At 47.4% G+C, this 20,799-nt stretch overlaps 1 protein-coding gene across 1 annotated transcript in view; it reads right to left on the reverse strand.

Moving 5' to 3' along the window:
• Window positions 1-20,799, reverse strand: part of Snx29 (sorting nexin 29) — a 459,228-nt gene that overhangs the window by 428,191 nt on the left and 10,238 nt on the right. The window contains exon 2 of the mRNA XM_045161574.1: window positions 3,368-3,429. Coding sequence (XP_045017509.1) covers window positions 3,368-3,429 — 62 coding nt within the window. The remainder of the gene's footprint in view (window positions 1-3,367; window positions 3,430-20,799) is intronic.

Here is a 20,799-nt window from a genome sequence, read left to right on the forward strand (position 1 = left end):
CTCATGAAATTACAAAGCTCTTGTATGGCAAAGGACATTGAAGAGAGCAAAGAGGCAACCTACAGAATGGGAGAAAATCTTTGCCAGCTATACATCTTAATATCTAGGATATACCAAGAACTCAGAAAATTAAATAAGAAATCAAACAACACAATTCATAAATGGGCAATGGAACTAAATAGTTCACAAAGGAAGAAATACAGATGGCATATAAACATCTAAAAAAAAAGTTCTAAATCCCTAGTTATCAGGGAAATGCAGATTAAACTACATCTCCTGTCAGATTGGCTACCATCATGAAAACAAATGACCATAAATACTGGTGTGGATACAGAAAAAGAGGAACACTTCTATGCTGTTGGTGGGAAAGCAATCTGGTCCAGCCATTGTGGAAATCAGTGTGGAGGTTCCTGAGACAGCTAAAAATAGATCTACTGGCCAGGAGTGGTGGCGCATGCCTTTAATCCCAGCATTCGGGAGGCAGAGGTAGGTAGATCACTATAAGTTCAAAGCCACCCTGAGACTACATAGTTAATTCTAGGTCAGCCTGGGCCAGAATGAGACCCTACCTCATAAAACCAAAAAAAAAAAAAAAAAAAAAAAATTAAAAGCAGATCTACTATATGACACAGCTATACCACTCCTAGGCATATATCCTAAGGACTCATCTCACTACCTTAGAGATACTTGCTTAACCATGTTTATTGCCGCCCTATTCACAATAGCTAGGAAATGGAACCAGCCTAGATGTCCCTCAACTAATAAGTGGATAATGAAGATGTGGCACATTTACACCATGGAGTAGAGAAAAATGAAGTTTTGAAATTTGCAGGAAAATGATGAATCTGGAAAGGATATACTAAGTGAGGTAACCCAGGACCAGAAAGCCAAATGTTGCATGTTCTCTCTCATATGTGGATCCTAGCTACAAATGACTGGACTTCTGTTTAAGTAGGAAGAAAACTCAGTAGCATAGTCCAGTAAGCTAGAAAGGAGATATAAAGGGAATGGGGGAGGGTACTTAATAGGATGGTATTATATATATGTAAGTAGAAGATCAGATTAATGGGAGTGAAAAGGCCTAAGTGAGGTCAGGGTAAGAGATTGAGTAAAGGAAAGGTGGAGGGAGGGCTAATCAAAATCTAAGAGGATATAGATAAGTCATATAGAAACCTACCTTTTTGGACAATGGAACACATAGGAGCTATAGATTGTTACTAGAAAATTTTCAGTGCCAGGGATGGGATACCTTCCAGTGAGTGGTTAGCTAGGGAGGACCGTGATGCCCCCAAAACATTACAGGTAATTGCCGAGGCCGTTGGTTTCCCACCAGGAATAGATGGTAAGACCCTATTGCTGAAGACTCCACATACTCGGGCTGCAAGGTCACTGAGAAATCCTGCTGGAACTGAGCTGAAAACCATGTAGACCTGCTGGCAGAAAGCTGGAAAAACCCATGCTGCATTCAGCTCAATGAGAGAAAGAGAAATCACCAATGAAGATACTCAACAGTGGACACTGCAAGCCTTAAATTTGGCCAGCCAGGCCAAATGAGCCAACAGGTGCAAAAGTGGCACGTCTGTCATGTTAGAAACCAACCACCCTCTAATTTGACTGAAGGCCCCCTCCTTGAGAGGGAATACATCCCTGATACTGAAAACCTACACGAGGGGTAGTCATGAGCCCTAGGGGTGTAATGTCTGCTGCTGTCTGGCTAAATATATATACTATGCTCATCAAACTACCCAGTAAGCACTTCTCTTAATGTTCATACCTATATATTAATGCTACTCTCACTTTTGGTTAGAGAAGCTTCTCTTTTTGGATGGCAGTGACCTTGGGGTGAATCAGAAGGCATCATGGTGCTGAGAAGAAGTGAGAGAGGAATGCTCAGGACTGCAATATCTCTATCACATCTTCCACGCTCAGGATCCATTGCAGAAGAGGTGGCAGAAAGAATTTAAGAACCAAAGGAAGGGTAGGACTCCTTACAACATGCTCCCCCCGGACACAAAATGGCCTGGATTACCTCACAGTACCTGACACTACCTACACAAGACCATCATAATACGAGGAAAAGATCATGACATCAAAGTAAGAGAGAGTGATTGATTGAGAGGGAGAGGGGATATGATGGAGAGTAGAGTTTCAAAGGGGAAAGTGTGGGAGGGAGGGAATTACCATGGGATATTGTTTACAATTATGAAAGTTGTCAATAAAAAATTAAAAATAATTAAAATAAAATACAAACCACAAGCCGGGCATGGTGCACATGACTTTAATCTCAGCATTCAGGAGACAGAGGTAGAAGGATCACTGTGAGTTCAAGGCCACCCTGAGATTACATAGTCAGTCTGAGCCAGAGTGAGACACTACCTCGAAAAACCAAAAATAAAATAAAATAACCATTAGGCAACCATAGGAACCTCATTAAAAAAAAAAAAAAACTTGCCAGTTGTAGTGGCACACACCAGTAGGAATTTACTGAAGAGGCAGAGGTAGGAGGAGGATCAAGAAATGGAGGACAGCCTGGGCTACACATTTAAAGCCAGCCGTGGTAGCACACGCCTTTAATCCTAGCACTCAGGAGGCAGAGGTAGGAGGATCGCCATGAAGCCACCTTGAGACGACATAGTGAATACCAGATCAGCCTGGGCTAGAGTGAGACCCTACCTAGAAAAATAAATAATTAAAAAAAAAAAAAAGACAGGTCAGAGGTTAAGGTACTTGCCTACAAAGCCTAAAGACCCAAGTTCTATTCCCTAGTACCTACATAAAACCAGATGCACAAGGTGGCACGTACATCAGGAGTTCTGCCTCTCTCTTCAGGGCATGGTGACACACACCTTTAATCCAACATTCGGGACGAGACCGAGGTGATTTCAAGAGTACATAGTGAATTCCAGGACAGCCTGGGCTAGAGCAAAAATCCTGCCTTGAAAAAAAACTATGGATAACAGGTTTGCTTGATGCCTAAACGTATGATCAAAATACATTTAACTTAAAAAGATACTTTTGAGCCGGTCGTGCACCCGGTCGTGGTGGCGCACGCCTTTAATCTCAGCACTCGGGAGGCAGAGGAAGGAGGATCGTCATGAGTTCAAGGCCATCCCGAGACTACAGAGTTAATTCCAGGTCAGCCTGGACCAGAGTGAGACCCTACCTTGACAAACCAAAAAAAAAAAGATACTTTTGGCAAAACTCACAAAACACTACACCTTAAATGGTATATTTTATTTAAATTATGTATCAATAAAATTGATTTTTTTAAGAAGGAAGGAAAACCATTCCCAGATTGAAAAACAACTCTTTGATCACAGAAGGGAAGAAATGATTTCTACATTAAGGCAAGCAAGTGCATTCTTACCTGTTTTACTGCATCTAGCAGTCGCTCCAACAGAAATTGCCTTTTGTCATTACTCTGTGATCCTAAAATGAAAAGAGGATTTGTTACTTCTAGCTGACTATTTGACATTTGACTCTTATTAAGCTTTTCTGACATGATAGTATTCAGCTGACCGCAAAGAAAATGGGTTGATCTTTAATAAAAATATTGGCTGACCTTTAATAAAACCGGTCACAAGCAGAGGTACCAAAAGTCTACATCAGGGCTGGAAAAATGGCTCAGCACCTAAGGCGCTTGCCTGCAAAGCCTAAGAACTCGGTTCAATTACCCAGGACCCAGTTAAGAAGCCAGGTGCATAAAATGGTGTGTGCATCTGGAGTGTTTGCAGTGGCTACAGGCCCTCGTGTACCCATCCCCTCTCTCTTTTTTTAATATTTTTTTGTTTATTTATTTATTTGAGAGTGACAGAGAAAGAGGCAGATAGAGAATGGGCGTGCCAGGGTCTCTAGCCACTGAAAACGAACTCCAGACGCATGCACCCCCCCTTGTGCATCTGGCTAACGTGGGTCCTGGGGAATTGAGCCTTGAACTGGGGTCCTTACGCTTTACAGGCAAGCATTTAACCGCTAACCCATCTCTCCAGCCCCCATTCTCTCTTAAAAAAAAAAAAAGTACCAGGCGTGGTGGTGCACACCTTTTTTTTTTTAATTAATTATTTATTTATTTATTTATTTGAGAGCAACAGACACAGAGAGAAAGACAGATAGAGGGAGAGAGAGAGAATGGGCGCGCCAGGGCTTCCAGCCTCTGCAAACGAACTACAGACACGTGCGCCCCCTTGTGCATCTGGCTAACGTGGGACCTGGGGAACCGAGCCTCGAACCGGGGTCCTTAGGTTTCACAGGCAAGCGCTTAACTGCTAAGCCATCTCTCCAGCCTGGTGCACACCTTTAATCCCAGCACTCAGAAGGCAGAGGTAGAAGGATTGCCATGAGTTTAAGGGCACCCTGAGACTACCTAGTGAATTCCAGGTCAGCCTGAGCTAGAGTGAGACCCTACCTTGAACACCCCCACCACCAAAAAAAAAAAAAAAGCCGAGTGTGGTGGCACACACCTTTAATCCCAGTACTCAGGAGGCAGAGGTAGGAGGATCGCTGTGAGTTCAAGGCCATCCTGAGACTACATAGTGAATTCTAGGTCAGCCTGGGCCAGAGTGAGACCCTACCTCAGAAAATCAAAAAAAAAAAAAAAAAAAGTATACGTCACTAGAAAAACAATAACTAATGAGCCCCAGATTTCAAGATGTGTCCAGGATGGTTTGAGTATCTCAAGTGACATCACAGGGGCTGAGTGTCACCCCTGGCTCCATCCACTCTCGGCTGGCAGCACACACAGCCTCCTGTACCCATACTGCCAAACGTCTCCTGGGGGAGGGGACAATACCGCTCCACTTGACAACCAGAAGTCTCACCCGGCATGTCATTTTCCTAGGAGGACAGGCACCGCCCACCGGACCATCTTACCATGATCATCAACTTCCTACTCCCATGTCACCTTCGGCCAGTCACCCTGGACACTCCAATCACTCCTCTTCTCAGCAACTGAGGCTGAGCTTAAAAGAGTATGGCCAACGAGAAGGAAGCAGAAATGCAGAGATGTGCTAGAAGGGATCTGGGATAGTCCTGCCTTTTTTTGTTTGTTTGTTTGTTTGTTTGTTTGTTTGTTTGTTTGTTTGTTTCTCGAAGTAGGGTTTCACTCTGACCCAGGCTGACCTGGAATTCACTATGTCGTCTCGGGCTAGCCTCAAACTCATGGTGATCCTCCTGCCTCTGCCTTCTGAGTGCTGGGATTCAAGGCGTGTGTCACCACGCCCAGCTAGTCCTGCCTTTTGAGACAAAGAAAAGATGTGAAGGGCATCGTTCCTCCCTCCATCCCCAGGCCTTAATCATAATGGTGCCAGGTGGAGCCACAGCAGTGTCTCGCCTCGATGAAGCCTCACCCCCAGAGGAAAGCTGACAGAGCCACACTGCTAAGCCAGCACGGCTAACGAGGAGCCCTTACCAAACAAACAACTGCATCTGCTCAACCCACCGTGGGCTGGTTGGGCCGCTGCTTTCAGCAGAAAGCACTCCCAAATTCCCGCGAGGAAGAAAGGCCTAGGGCAAGAGAACTTCAAAGTCCCTGGCAGATGGTTGTCAGACTACAGCTGATGCACCCCAGGGGGCCCCACGGGCACCGGTGCCAGGGCCAAGGCTGTGGTGGCACCAGCCCCAGAGCAGTCATTTCAAAGGACAAGTGCTGAGCTGCCCTCCAGCTGCCTCTGTCCTGGGCAGCCCTCCCTCCGTGAGCTGCCCCGGCACGCAGCAGCCAGGCGCCGCCTCAGACAGGGTCAGCGTTGCCTGCAAGCCAAGCCAAGGTCAGCACACGCGAGGCTCTTCCTGCATGCCAGCATCTCCCTCGCTCTTCACAGGCACCTGCTAAGCCAGCAGCTCATGCCACCCAGGGGGAACCGATCCAGTCAGGATTGACTTGACTTCTACCATGTGCCAAATGATGCTCTCAAGTGTTAGAGACACAGGAGGAGCTAAGTGGTTTAACAGTCATCTTCTCGGGGCTGGAGAGATGGCTCGGCAAGTAAGAGTGCTGTCTGCACAAGCATGAGAGCTTCCAGAGGCCCGAGACTGCCTGAGTTTGATGCCCCACCTCCTACATAAACAGCTGGACCTGGCCATGCAGGCCTGTAACCCCAGTCGTGTGGGGAGTGAGACAGGAGAATTGTTGCTGAAGTTAGCAAAATCAGCAGCTCTGGGTTCAGAAAAAGACTCCATGCTGAACCCCATGGATAGAAAACTCATAGACTCCAGAGAGAGCCTCCACTGCTCTCTGACTAACAGTGGGGACACACATCAAGAATTCTCTCAAATAACTACACTCACCTCCTTTAATCCAAGCTGCTCTCTCTTTTGGCTGGAGAATCTGCTTTATTTTACAGTGTACTGGGGAGGTCCAGGATAGATCAATATAACGAGAAAAGATAACTGACTGCCTGTCATGAGATGGGTCACCTCTACCACATCTGCCAGGACCCAGGAGTCATTGCACAGCAAGCGGTGACGTGAGGATTGCCCTCACTAACCTGAAAACCAGTCCCAGGGAGATGGCAACAGACACTGTGGTCACTCAAATCATCAAAACTGAAATGCAGAGGCTACAGAGAACTCAACACTAAATCAGACTTCTGACATGCTGCCAAGGCTCAGGGAGCCTCAGAGAAGAAGTAGGGTTAGCCTGAGGCATGGTGTCGTTCCCCCCCACACACCAGACTGACTGAGGCCTTCAGCACCCCACAGTGAAAACCAATAACCCCACTGATAAAGGCCCTCAAGGTGGAATCGGGTGGGGGAGGGGAAATAAAAGAAAACAACCTTTACCTGAGCGTCGGGCGCACACCTTTAGTCCCAGCACTGGGAAAGCAGAGATAGGACTGCCATGAATTCAAGGCCAGCCTGGAACTACAGAGTGAGTTCTAGGTCAGCCTGGGTTAGAGACAGACCCTACCTTGAAGAGAAAAAAGGGCTAGAGAGATGTCTTAGCAGTTAAGGTGTTTGCCTGTGAAGCCTAAGGACCCAGGTTTGATTCTCCAAGTCCCACATAAACCAGATGCACACAGTGGTGCATGCATCTGGAGTTTGTCTGCAGTGGCTACAGGGCCTGGCATGCCCATTCTCTCCAGGGGCACCACTTTACTAATAAACAAATGAATAAATAAAATTAAAATAAAAATTAATTAAACTAAATGAAAAAGACTCCATCTCAAGAAATACATAGATGAGCAATGGAGGACACCCAACACTCTCCTCTGATCTACACATCTGTGTGTACGCACGCACACACACACACACTAAGTCATAAAGCTAAAATTGTATTCAGAAGAACCAAATCTTGTATAAGTACACTAATGATAAATGAAGTGATGGGAGACAGTCACACTGAAAAGAAAACCCAGACAGAGTTGATGAACACACAGGGAGGTGGAAGATGCCCACTTCAGCCAGTACAGTCTTCAGGGCTCTCTGCACAGGTGACATGGGAACCCAACTTTTTTTAAAGAGGGGAAGCAGCTCTGGGAAGGCACGGAAGGGAGGCATTCCAGGAAAAGCAAGCAGCTGAGGGAGAGGCTGAGGCCGCTCAGGGTCAGCCTCTGGTCTTCCAGGACTAGAAGGAAGTCTTCTGTGACTTGAACAGGAAGTGGAAAAGCAGAAGGGATCACCAGACAGGCCGGCAGGGGCCAGTCACAGAGGGCTTTGCAGTCCAGGGTGCAGAGTCAGAGTCTGCCCTAATGGAACTGTGGCTCTGACGCAGGAATCACCCTTCCGAAGCCTGTGCTGAGCCTAAAACACCCAGGGTTCTTCTAGACCTGGATATAAAAATAAGACACTTGATCCTCAAATGTTAGCCTTGTTGCTTTTTCTGCAAAAAGCTTTGATAAAGGAACACAGACACATTATTCCCACTAGACAAGGAAACGCCTCAGAGCAACATCCTTCGTGATGGGCACAGATAGCAATATCCAAGACCCTCCAGCAACTCTCCTAACATCTGTGCCTGCCCCTGTTCTCTGCTTGGCAGAAAGGTTGGTCTCTGATCTTCCCTCCCCTCCCAACCACCAAGAGAGGGAAGTCGGGCTTGCTTTCTGCCTTTGCCCAAGAGCTACTGCAACGATTCTATTTATACTTAGGCAGTACCACCTACAAATGTTTTCACTATATTTCTCTTATAACCGAAATTGTTCTATTTTTGTATTTATTTTTTGAGAGAGAGGGAAAAAGGCATATATATATAGAGAGAGAGAGACAGAGAATGGGTGAACCATGGCCTCTAGCCACTGCAAACAAAATCCAGACACATTGCTACGTTGTGTGTCTGGCCTACAAGGGTGTACTGGGGAATCAAACCTGGGTCCTTAGACTTCACCAGCAAGCGCCTTAACTACAAAGCCATCTCTCCAGCCCGTAGCAGAAATTTATGTGACAAAAACACAAAATAATCAGAGGAAAATGTATGAGAAAAGCAATCTCTATCTCACTAGTAGCCATTTATTTCATGTGGGTGGGTGGGTGGGTGGGTGGGTGCCCAGGGCCCTGCACAAGCTGGACAAGCAAGTTCCACTGCAATATGCACCCAGACACTACAGAGAATTTTTAGCTCAGGGCTTCTCAAACTTCAGCACCCAGATCTCCTGGGCACCCGGGGAAAAGGCAGGCTCTGACTCAGAATGTGGAAAGTGTGACCAGAGGCTCTGCCTTTCTTGCAGGCTCCTGGCCTACACGTGGGCAGCCAGAATTTAGTGCCCGCCCCACCTCATATGCACCATGCATGATGACCCAAGAGACTGGCTAGGTATTTTGTGCTGCTGTGTGTTCTAGATGGGATGCCCGATGCCCTTTCTTGCCAAGCCCTCTCCTTGTGGCACAGAGAAAAGCCTGTGTCCGAAGCTGTGTGGGTCTCTGCCCAGTGCTCACCACCCTGGCTGGGTGATCCTTGCTGAACACAATCTTGACATCAGCAAAGGTGCCTGTGGCCATCTTACCCAGAACCGACTTATGAGGACTGAGTTTCCCTGGACACAGGGTGACCTCATGACCCCTTATCAATAGCAGAAAGCACTCAAGAGAGCTCCTGGCTGTGAGGAGTAATGAGAGGGGCGCTGAGCAGGAAGTCACAAGGCTTAAGACCTCATCTTGGCCAGACCACTTTCTGGCCGTATGACAAGGACAATCACTTCCCTTCTCTGGACACCAGTCACCGTGTGAGATTATGCTCACCGAGCCTGGCAGTTTGCAAGCACGAGCGCTCTGTGGGGACAGGCAGGCACAGAAGCCAATACTGTCCTTCTCATCTTCTCCAGGGACAAACCCCACATCACACACACACACACACATACACACGCACGTGCGCGCACACACACACACACACGCACGCGCGCGCACGCACACACACACGCTACAACCGGGCCAGAGCGGAAGCTGATCCCACCTCCTGGGCTCCCACGGGAGACTGGCCCATTTCATCCTGACACAGAGGAAGGGGCTCCGCTCAGCAGACAGAATGGAGGCTCCGGCAGGAAAAGATGAGCTCAGGTGCAGCTGCTTCAGGTGGGACCAACCTGTGGCTCACAGGACGTACGAAAGCAGCCCAACACAAACGCAGTAAAGTGTTGCGAGGGGGCTGGGGACATGGCTTAGCAGTTAAGGCGCTTGCCCGCAAGGCGAAAGGACCCAGGGTTGAGTCCCCAGTACCCCCATAAAGCCAGATGCACAGGGTGGCACATGCATCTGGAGTTCATCTGCAACAACTAGAGGCCCCTGGTGTACCCATACACACACACACACACACTCTCTCTCTCTCTCTCTCTCTCTCTCTCTCTCTCTCTCTCTCTCTCTCTCTCTCTCAAATAAAATTATGAGGGCTTTTCCTTTCTTTGCTTTGGTTTGGGGAACTCAATTACACAGTTCTCTAGTGTGAGCTTTGATAAGAACAATGTCATGTTATGTCAGAGAAGGTGGGACACACTAAATCTGCTCACCCTGGGTGCCTGCAACGTAAGTGCAGCAACAGCCCATTGCAAGTGCAGAGCTGTCTCCAGAGGCTACAGCCCAGGCTCCCTACCTCCCGCCATCTCCATCCAACACCAGCACAACCACTGAGCAAGACCACACTTCTCAGATCACCATCAAAATGATGGACTGGGAGCCAGGCATGGTGGCACACACGCCTTTAAACCCAGCACTCGGGAGGCAGAGGTAGGAGGATCGCTGTGAGTTGGAGGCCACCCTGAGACTATGTAGTGAATTCAGGTCAGCCTGAGCTAGAGTGAGACCCTACCTCAAAAAAAAAGGATGTGAGCTGGGCATAGTGGTGCATGCCTTTAGTCCAAGCACTCCAGAAGCAGAGGTAGGAGGATCACTGTGAGCTTAAGGCCACCCTGAAACTACATAGTGAATTTCAGGTCAGCTTGAGCTAGAATGAGACCCTACCTCAGGGGAAAAAAAAAAAAAAAGAAAACGATGGGCTGGGCATGTTGCTCAGAGGTAGAGAGCTTATCCTTGCCTAGCACATGAAAGGGCCCGGGTTCCATCCCAGCACTCCCACAACCCCGCCACTAAAAAAAAAAGCCATCATAATAAAATCAAAATAAAAAGAGGAAATTTATCAGGCATGGTGGCGCACGCCTTTAATTCCAGCACTGGGGAGACAGAGATAGGAGGATTGCTGTGAGTTCAAGGCCAGCCTGAAACTAATTCCAGGTCAGCCTGTGCTACAGCAAAGCTCTACCTGGGGGGAGGGGGAAGAAACTAGGCTTTCCTGAAAAGCCTATGGACCCAGGACTGATACCCCCAGTACCCACATAGAACCAGATGCACAAGCACAAGGTGGTGCATATGTCTCGAGTTCATCTGCAATGGTTTAGAGGCCCATTTCCCCCCTTCCCCCCCCTCAAATAAAATATTTAAATTTTAAAAAACAAGCTGACATTTAAAAATATTTTTTTTAATCTGGGCATAGTGATGCACACCTATAATCCTAGCAAAAAGAGGCAGAGGCAGGAGGATCACTGTGAGTTCGAGGCCACCCTGAGACTATATAGCGAATTCCAGGTCAGCCTGGGCTAGAGTGAGACCCAACCTTGAAAAATAAAAAAAATTAAAAAATAAATTAAAAGAGGAAATATAAAGACACCCTAAAGACTGCCTCCAGGATTCCAAACACACAAGAAACACAGCGGCCCTGCATTTTTATCTCAGAAGTCACGGTTCATGTGAAACTCCACGACGCAGATCAAAAACCACCCAGTTGTCTTTCTTGGCCCTGATTAGATCCTTAAGAGCCAACGTTTATTTTAGAGCTTGCATTCCTTAGGGTCACACATTAATTTTTACCACAAACATCTGGTATGTTGCCCGGAGTCACCATTCACACTGGGTTTGAACACTGACCCACCAGCCAGACGTCCATGAACAAGTTCCTTGACTTCTGTCAGCTTCAGGCATCTCATCGCACAGCTAGCCTTCTGGGACCAGTAAGTGAAAAAACGCACACGCACATCTAGAACAGAGCTTAGCACAAACCAGGCACTCTATACAAGCCCCACAGCATTACTACTGCTTGAAACCAGAAGCCAAATGGCATCAAGATCTCTGGCACCAAGAAGTCCTTTCACCCAGCTACCTTCTCTCCAAAGTGCAGTGAAGCGATCTAACCCACGCCACTGTGATCACCGCCCTCAGAGGAGGAGGGGGAGGAGAAAGAGGGCCCCGGACCGCAGAGAAGGGAAAACAAGCAAGACACAGCTGGCTCCTCTGCAGACGTTCTTTCTCGACTCCTGACGATCATTCCCATTCCAGAGGAGCCCGGGTCACTTCATCCCGGCCACAAACGTGTTTGAGCAGTAGTTGTCACTGCCTCTTCCTGTGAGGGACAGCAGGTGGGGTGGGGGGAGGCAAAGTCAATCCTGATAATCCTCAAATCTGATGTTAATGCGCTACGCAGGAGTGAGAGAGACCAGAGGCCACACTTTCTGTGCCCAGATCGCTGCCCAAGGCTGCGCAGCGAAGCCCGTGCTGAGCTGAAGGTCGGTCCCTGCTTCTGCCAGCAGACTCACCAGAGTGCCAGCACACCACAGCGCCACCAAGATGGCAGGGCTAAAGAAGCAAGAGCTTCATCTGGGCTTCCCAGAACTTCCAAGGGCCGGACAGATGAAGGCAGAGACAGGAGCCCCGGGCCCTGGCACAGGAGGAGTTCAAGGTGGGAGCAACTGCTTGATGGACATGGGATTTCCTCTGAGGGATGAAAATATTTGAGAACTAGATGGGTGTGATGATTATACAGCATTGCGACTCTACTAAATGACAGCGCACTGCTCAATTTAAAAGAACGGTTCAGGGCTGGAGAGATGGCTTAGCGGTTAAGGCATTTGCCTGTGAAGCCTAAGGACCCAGGTTTGATTCCCCAGGACCCACTTAAGCAAGATGCACAGGTGGAACATGTGTCTGGAGTTCATTTGCAGTGGCTGGAGGCCCTGGTATGCCCATTCTCTCTCTCTCTCTCTATCTCTCTCTCAAATAAATAAATAGATAAATGGAACATTGTGAAAAAAGCTTTTCTTTTGGTGGGGGGGGTTTCAAGGTAGGGTCTCACTCTGGTCCAGGCTGACCTGGAATTCACTCTGTACTCTCAGGATGGCCTTGAACTCATGGTGATCCTCCTACCTCTGCCAACCAAGTGTTGGGACTAAAGGCATGTACCACCATGCCCAGCTGAAAAAAAGAATTCTTAAAAGAATGGTTAATTAACTCTGGGTTATAAGAATGTCACCTCAATAAAGAAAATACAGTCAGCCAGGCATGGTGGCGTATGCCTTTAATCCCAGTACTCTGGAGGCAGAGGTAGGAGGATCACCATGAGTTCAAGGCCACCCTGAGACTACAGAGTGAATTCCAGGTCAGCTTGAGCTAGAATGAAACCCTACCTTGAAAAAAAAAGAAAGAAAGAAAGAAAGAAAGAAAGAAAAGAAAATATAGTCACTACCCAAGAAAACACTCCAAGTCAAAGAACAACAGAATTACCCCGAAGGAAGTAGACAGTCCCAGGGAGAACCCAGCCCCACACTGACTCCCACAACAGACACGCTCCCCTTCTCCTACATCTCTCTAGTTGTCAGGGAGGCAAGGTCGACCGGATGCCGAAGTTCCCGACCTCTGGGTAGGTCGGGGTCCCAACAAGAAACTGCGGGGCACACAGGTGAGGAATTCAAGGTGGTGCTGAGAGACTCTACCAGGAGTGGGTGTAGGTAACCTCTCAACCACAGTGACTTCACCTCCTGGAGACTTTCTGGAAGGAGCCAAGCACACCTGTAGTCCCAGCACTCAGGAAGCTGAGCAGAAGGACTGCCACAAATTCAAGGTCAGCCTGAGCTACATAATGAGTCTAAGCAGCCAGGGAAACACAGCAAAACCCTGTCTCAAGAAACAAATGAAAACAGGGCTGGGGAGATGGCTCAGGAGATAAAGAACTTGCCACACAAGCCTGAATACCTGAGGTCAGATGTATATGGGGTGTGTGTGTGTGTGTGTGTGTGTGTGTGTGTGTGTGTGTGTGATGAATAAAGAGGACAATGTGAAGGGAGAAAGAAAAGGATGGGGGAGAAGAAACGAGAGAGTTACACAAACCATGAGACGTGAAAGCAGAGGGAGCGATCAGGAGTGAGCAAAGGGACCAGAAAGAGCGGGGATGAGAGGGGGTCGGGTAGCTGTGTTAGGTAGTTTAGGGTGACAGGGCCCCAAAAGCAGAAATGTCCTTAAGTGTGTCCTGGAAATCCCCACTGACCTAGAGATCAAGAGAAGGATCTCTCCTCTCCTTAGCTCTTAACTATAGGAGTTGCCTAGATCTGTTTTTCCATAAACAACCTGAGTGCCCATCCCCAGGAAGGGAGTTCCCCTTAGCTAGAATTTAAATCTGATCCTGGCGTTGTGGCTGGATAAACTCGGCCACAAACCTTGGCTTCATGGCTGGCCCCTTCCTGAGCAGACCAGCCAGCCCTCGCCGTGGCTCACCTGAGCCCACTGCAATGCGGTCATGAGCAGACGCTTACCAGGTGGCAGGCCCTTCTCCTTGCCGGCTGTTCATCTGTCCTGAACGTCCAGGTTCCTGCCCTGGTAAGCCTCCCCTAGCCAAACCCCTCCCATGGGCTCTCTACACCCCCTCTCTGTACTTGCTCCTCTTTCCTCTCTAAATCCAGCCAGGCATGGTGGCGCACGCCTTTAATCCCAGTACTCGGGAGATCATTGTGAGTTCTAGGCCACCCTGAAACTACACAGTGAATTCTAGGTCAGCTTGAGCAAGACCCCACCTCAAAAAAATAAAAATAAAAATAAAAGGACTGGACAAATGGCTTGATGGTTAAGGTATTTGCCTACAAAGCCAAAGAAGCCAGGTTTGATTCCTCAGGACCCATGTTAATCCAGACGCACAAGGTGGTGCATGCATCTGGAGTTCATTTATAGCAGCTGAAAGCCCTGGCATGCCCATTCTCTACCTGTCTCTCTCTCTCTCTCTCTCTCTCTCTCTCTCTCTCTCTCTCTCTCTCTCTCTCTCTTTCTCTCTCTCTCTAATGAATAAAATAAAATAAAATTTTCAATCAAAAAAATTTTTAATGTGTTTTATAAATTATCTTTCTTAGTCTTGTTTTATCTAATTCTTTGGTTAAAAGCAGACATGAAGTCAGGGTCTGGAGTACTAGGACTATTCCCAAACCCCAGCACCCCATTACAGGGAGAGGCTAGAGCATGAGAATACGTGCTGATGAAAAAATAAAACACCAAGCATGGTGGCGCACATCTCAGCACTTGAGAAACAGAGGAAGATCACTATGAGTTCGAGGCCAGCTGGAGGAGACATAGTGAATTCCAGGTCAGCCCCTAACTTGAAAAAGCAAAACAAAAAAATAAGATAAAATGAAACAATAGAAGGTGGAGGCCAGCTGCCCTACTAAGATAAACAGTAGAAATGAGACTGGAAGACAGGCATCATTTGCCCAAAGAACACCCCAGACGTGACAAAGTCACCGTTTTATCCCAGAGCTCATGCCTTCCAACCTGCAAAAGACCAGGATAGCCCTGAGGATAGCTCTACCACAGTGGGAAAACAGCTCCCTCGGTGAAGTGCCAAGGAAAACCAGGCAGATAAATACCTCACAACACCATTATATAACTATTAAGGTAAGGGGTGGGGAGTGTGCTTGTGATCCCAGAACTAGGGAAGCAGAGACAGGAGGATCAGGAGTTTGAGACCAGTCTCAGCTACATAGTGAGTTGAATGCCACCCTCTGCTACTACATTAGTCCTTGTCTCAGAAAATAAAAACAAAAAATAAACAACAACAACAACAAAAACCTATTAAATCAACTGGAAAACATTAAACTGGCATTCCCCATGTGGTGAATCAGGTGCAGCAAGAAGCAACAGTGGCATGGTGAGACGGAACGGTAACATGGCAGCGGGTCCCATGCACAAAAAGCCAAAAAATATCAAAACATTTGTGGGGGGCTGGGGAGATGGCTCCAACTTGCTCTAGAAGCCTGTTAACCAGAGTTCAGATTGATCCCCAGCACCAATGTAAAGACAGGGACAAAGTAGTATACAGATCAATCATCCCAGAGACAGAGTCAGGAGAACCCAGAAGCTTTAGAAACAACTGAGATTGTCTCAAGAAGTTAAAAAGATGGGGCTGAAGAGATGGCTTAGCGGTTATGAAGCCTAAGGACCTCGGTTCGAGGCTCAATTCCCCAGGACCCACATAAGCCAGATGCACAAGGGGGCACACACGTCTGGAGTTCATTTTCAGTGGCTGGAGGTCCTGGTGCACCCATTCTCTCTCTTTCTCTCTCTCTCTCTCTCTCTCTCTCTCTCTCTCTCTCTCTCTTTGTCACTCTCAAATAAATAAAAATAGTTAAAAAAAAAAAAAAAGAAGTTAAAAAGAGAGGACCAACACCCTGAGGTTGTCTCCTGACCTCCATGCATGATTGTGATATGCACATGCCCACACCCACACATTACATACATGCATACATACATACTCACTCACACATATACAAAAGACTAATAATAGCTTTTGGTTGTCTTAGAAATTAAGCTGAGGGGCTGGGGAGATGGCTTAGTGATTAAGGCAGTTGCCTAAAAAGCCAAAGTACCCAGGTTCGATTCCCCAGGACCCACATAAGCGAGATGTTCAAGGTGACGCATGCATCTGGAGTTCATCTGCAGTGGCTAGAGGCCCTGGTGCACCCATTCTCTCTATGTATCTGCCTCTTTTTCTCTCCCTCTCTAATAAATAAAAAATATACATATTTTTTGAAAGAAATTAAACTGAGGACATGAAAAGATGAGTAACTACCTACCTCACCAGCCCCTCTGTCTACCAAGTTCTAAGTCACCACACATATTACATGCTTGAATTTCTATTTTCCAATGCATCAGAGTCAGAGAAGTGCAACAGATGTCCATCCTCAAGTTCTTCAACAGAGAGCAAATTCCAGGATGTCTGTATCTGGAAGCTTCTTTCACAACACAGACATTTTCACTTTGGACCCTCCAAGAGGGATTAGAAAGCTATATTGCTGAGGCCAATTCCTGCTGCTGCCTGTCTTTTTTAAATAAAGTTTTATTGGAACACAGCCTTCTGCTTCCAGTGCCTGTGGCTGCTCTTGCACTACTATCTGGCCCTTCAGAGAAAATGTTTGCCATCCTGTTCTAGAACATCATAAATGGAGGTTGCTTTCTTTTGCCTCCATGGCAGAAAGGCTGCGTGCAGTGCGTCAAATGAGCAGAATGGGATACAGCCTTTGCCGCTGCTGTGAAGAGAGGGAACTGGAGAAACGCTCTCGAGTAAGGGAAGCACTAGTCCCCATGGAGCTGCGACATGAGCAAGGACAGCAGTGGAGGCCTCCACCGTCCGCAGTTCTAATGTGCTGGGAAGGTGTGTAGACGTGTGTTCACACTTACCTTTAATGTCACGCTGGGTTTTTGCTTTACAAAACCAGCTGAGGGAGGAAGGAGCAAATTTTAAGACACACAGACACAGAAAAAAAAGAAAGAAAGAAAAAGAAAAATGGGAGTGGGCATAAGCCCTGGGGAGTGGGGCAGAGGAAGAACTTCTGCCCAACTTCTGAGGGGTCCTGGGTGGGCACGAGGAAGTCAGGGCCAGGTAAAGGTGCCTCACCCCCACCAGCTTCAGAATACCCCACTTCCCACCCACACACGCTCCCCCAGAAATTCTGGGCCCTTCCATCTGCCTGTCTCAGGTATCACCCCAGCGAGGCCTTCCTCTCATCAAAACCCCAGACACCCCTTCGTGCTTTCTCGGGCACACTCAGTTTTCAGGGGAAGACTTCTAGGGCTCTGGGCAAGCTTCTGACCCGGGTCTGGCCTGCCTTGGGGGTGGGTTAAGGAAGGGCTCCAGGAAGACCCCATGGGCACTCGAGCTCCTGGACTTTTCCTGAACATGTGGGAAAGAGGCCCACGGTTTTACTCAAGCGTCCTTGTGACGGGAGGGGCCCAAGAGCTGCCAGTGGCCTTTGTCCCTCTGTGGATGACAGCTTGCCTACCAAAAACTAGACAGAAGCACAGTCCTGCTGCCTCCTCCACACCTGGCTCCAGCTTGGCCTGAAGCCAGCTAAACCTCCCCGACTTTCTCTCTGCAGGACGCTATGTCCTCCATGTTGATAAACTCACTCTGATCCCCTTCTGCCACATTCCACTGGAGAGACCTGGCTGATACACTTCTCACTTCTCCAGCAAAACCTGTTTGGGTTAGTTTACTCACTTTGCTTCAACAAATACCAACAATGTACAGCGTTTGCTAAGTGAAAAAGAAAAGACTGGGCCGGAGGGATGGCTCAGCAGTTAAGGTGCTTGCCTGCAAAGCCAGAGGACCCAGGCTCGATTCCCCAGGACCCACATTAGCCAGATGCACAAGCAGGTGCGGATGTCTGGAGTTCATCTGCAATGGCTGGGCCCCTGGCGTGCCCACTCTCACTCTCGCCTTCTCTCTCTCTCTCTGACTCTAATAAATAAATAACTTAAAAAAAAAAAAAAAACAAGAAAGAGAAAAGGCCACACAACGCATACTGCTGAATTTCTAGCCGGTCTCACCGCCACGGGAGCCCCTCAGTCACGCCAGCAATTTAAAACTAATGCAACTGCTTTGGCACAAGAAGTGACCACTGCCAGAGACATGATCCAAAGGAGACAGACTCGGCACCACTACTTATCACACCAAGGGAGGGAGGTGGGGAATGAGGGAGGGAAGAGAGAAACAGGTGGAGGGATGGAGGGAAGGAAGAAGAGTTTCCATGAGAGTCACTAGTTCAAACTTGTGCTACTGCTCTCTCTCATGTGGATCCTAGCTACGGATGACTAAAAAATTTCTGTGTGAGGAGGAAAAAACCTCAGTAGCAAAGGCCAGTAAGCTAGAAAAGAGAGATAAAGGGAACAGAAAGGAAGGAAGCGGGGTACTTAATAGGATGGTATTGTGTATATATGAGAAGAATAGATTGATGGGGGTGAAAAGGGCCAAGTGAGGTCAGGGGAAGAGATTGAGTAAAGGAAAGGTGGAGGGAGGGCTAATCAAAATCTAAGAGGATATAAATAAATCATATGGAAACCTACTTTTTTGGACAATGGAACACTCGGGAGCCGTAGATTGATGCTAGAAAATTTTCAGTGCCAGAAATGGGATAACTTCAGTGAGCTGTTGGACAGGGTGGTCCCTGATGTCCCCAAAACATTACAGGCTATTGCCAAGGCCCTTGGTTTCCCTCCAGGAATAGATGGTAAGACCCTATTGCTGAAGACTCCACATACTTGGGCTGCAAGGCCACTGAGAAATCCTGCTGGAACTGAGCTGATAACCTCCTCCATGTAGACCAGCTGACAGAAACCTGGAAGAAGCCATTCTGTATGCAGTTCAATGGGAGAGAAATCACCAGTGAAGATACTCAACAGCGGACACTGCAAGCCTTATATTTGGCCAGCCAGGCAAAATGAGCCAACAGGTACAATAGTGGCACATCTGTCATGGTGGAAACCAACTTCCCTCTAACTGGACTACAGGACAGCTCCATGGGAGGAAATACATCCCTGATACTGAAAACCTACAACAGGGGTAGTCATGAGCCCTAGGGTCTGCTGTCTGGCTAAATGTATATACGATGCTTATCAAACTGCCCAGTAAGCACTTCTCTTAATGTTTATACCCTTATATTAATGCTACTCTCACTTTTGGTTAGAGAAGCTTCTCTTTTTGGATGGCAGTGACCTTGGGATCATCAAGGAGGTCTCCCCTACTGGTGTGGGGGGGTATGACCTATGTGTATAGACAAGGTGGTGGCTAGGTGATGGGTGCTTATCTAGAACGATGTTCACACTGCCATAATTCAGAAGGCATCATAGTGCTGGAAAGAAGTGCCAGGAGTGCTCAGTACTGCAATATCTCTATCACACCTTCCAAGGCTCAGGGTCTATTGCAGAAAAGGTGGCAGAAAGAATGTAAGATCCAAAGGAAGGGTAAGACTCCTTACAACGTGCTCCCCCCACACACAAAATGGCCTAGATATCCATGACCTCACAGTGCCTGACACTACCTACACAAGACCATCATAATAGGAGGAAAAGATGAAGACATCAAAATAAAAGAGAGACTGATTGAGATGGGGAGGGGATATGATGGAGAATGGAGTTTCAAAGGGGAAAGTGGGGGGAGGGAGGGCATTACCATGGGATATTTTTTATAATCATACAAGTTGTTAATAAAAAAACGTGTGCTACCTGCAAAATGATGGATGAGCGACAGGTAACACCATGCAAAATACAGATCTCTATGACGATGATAAAATGACTTCAGCCTGGAGATGAGTTTCTAATTTTTTTTTCATTAGCTTCCCTTACAGGATCATTTTTTTCTGACATTTTCTACTTCATTGTCCCCTCCATGAAATTTTTTTTGTAAAATACTTAATTTATTAATTTGCAAAGAGAGTGAGGAAATATGGGTGTAGCAGGACCTCCTGTCCCACAAACTAACTCCAGATGCATGCACCACTTTGAGTATTTGGCTTTACATGAGCACTGGGGAATTGAACCCAGGCCATCAGACTTTCAAGAAAGCACCTTTAACCTTGTACCATCTCTCTAGCCCACCCCTCCATGAAATCTCAATACTAGATTGATATGCATTTGTACTACATGCATGTCTATGATTTATTCATATGAGCAAACCTTCATATCCCCTGAGAATTATTTCTGCCCAGTCAGGGAGGTGTGGGGGGTTTGGGGCATATGACCTATGTGTATAGGCAAGGTGGTGGTATAGATGATAGGTGCTTATCTAGAGTGACGTTCACACTGTCATAATTCAGAGGCTTCCATAAAGCCTTGGATTTATAGCCTCAAATCTTAAGAATGCTAGGAACTTGACTTCCTATTAGACACCCAGGCAAGTCACACAGCAGAAGGAATCAGTAGGACCCAGTCCACAGCCACTGGCTAGCATAGGAGACATGGAAATGCTTGCTGACTGGGTAACGCTTACATTCCACCGTAATACAGCCTGACTTCATGAGGGGAGAAACGCATTACTAGCATTTCTGCTTTGAATAAAACCACAATATAGGCTGGAGAGATGGCTTAGCAGTTAAGTGCTTGCCTGTGAAGCCTAAGGACCCCGGTTCGAGGCTCAATTCCCCAGGACCCACGTTAGCCAGGTGCACAAGGGGGCACACACGTCTGGAGTTCATTTGCAGTGGCTGGAGGCCCTGGTGCGCCCATTCTCTCTATATATCTGCCTCTTACTCTCTCTGTGTCGCTCTCAAATAAATAAAAATGAATAAAATATTTAAC

Source organism: Jaculus jaculus, chromosome 11 (assembly GCF_020740685.1).
Source record: "Jaculus jaculus isolate mJacJac1 chromosome 11, mJacJac1.mat.Y.cur, whole genome shotgun sequence".
NCBI classification, from domain to species: domain Eukaryota; kingdom Metazoa; phylum Chordata; class Mammalia; order Rodentia; family Dipodidae; genus Jaculus; species Jaculus jaculus.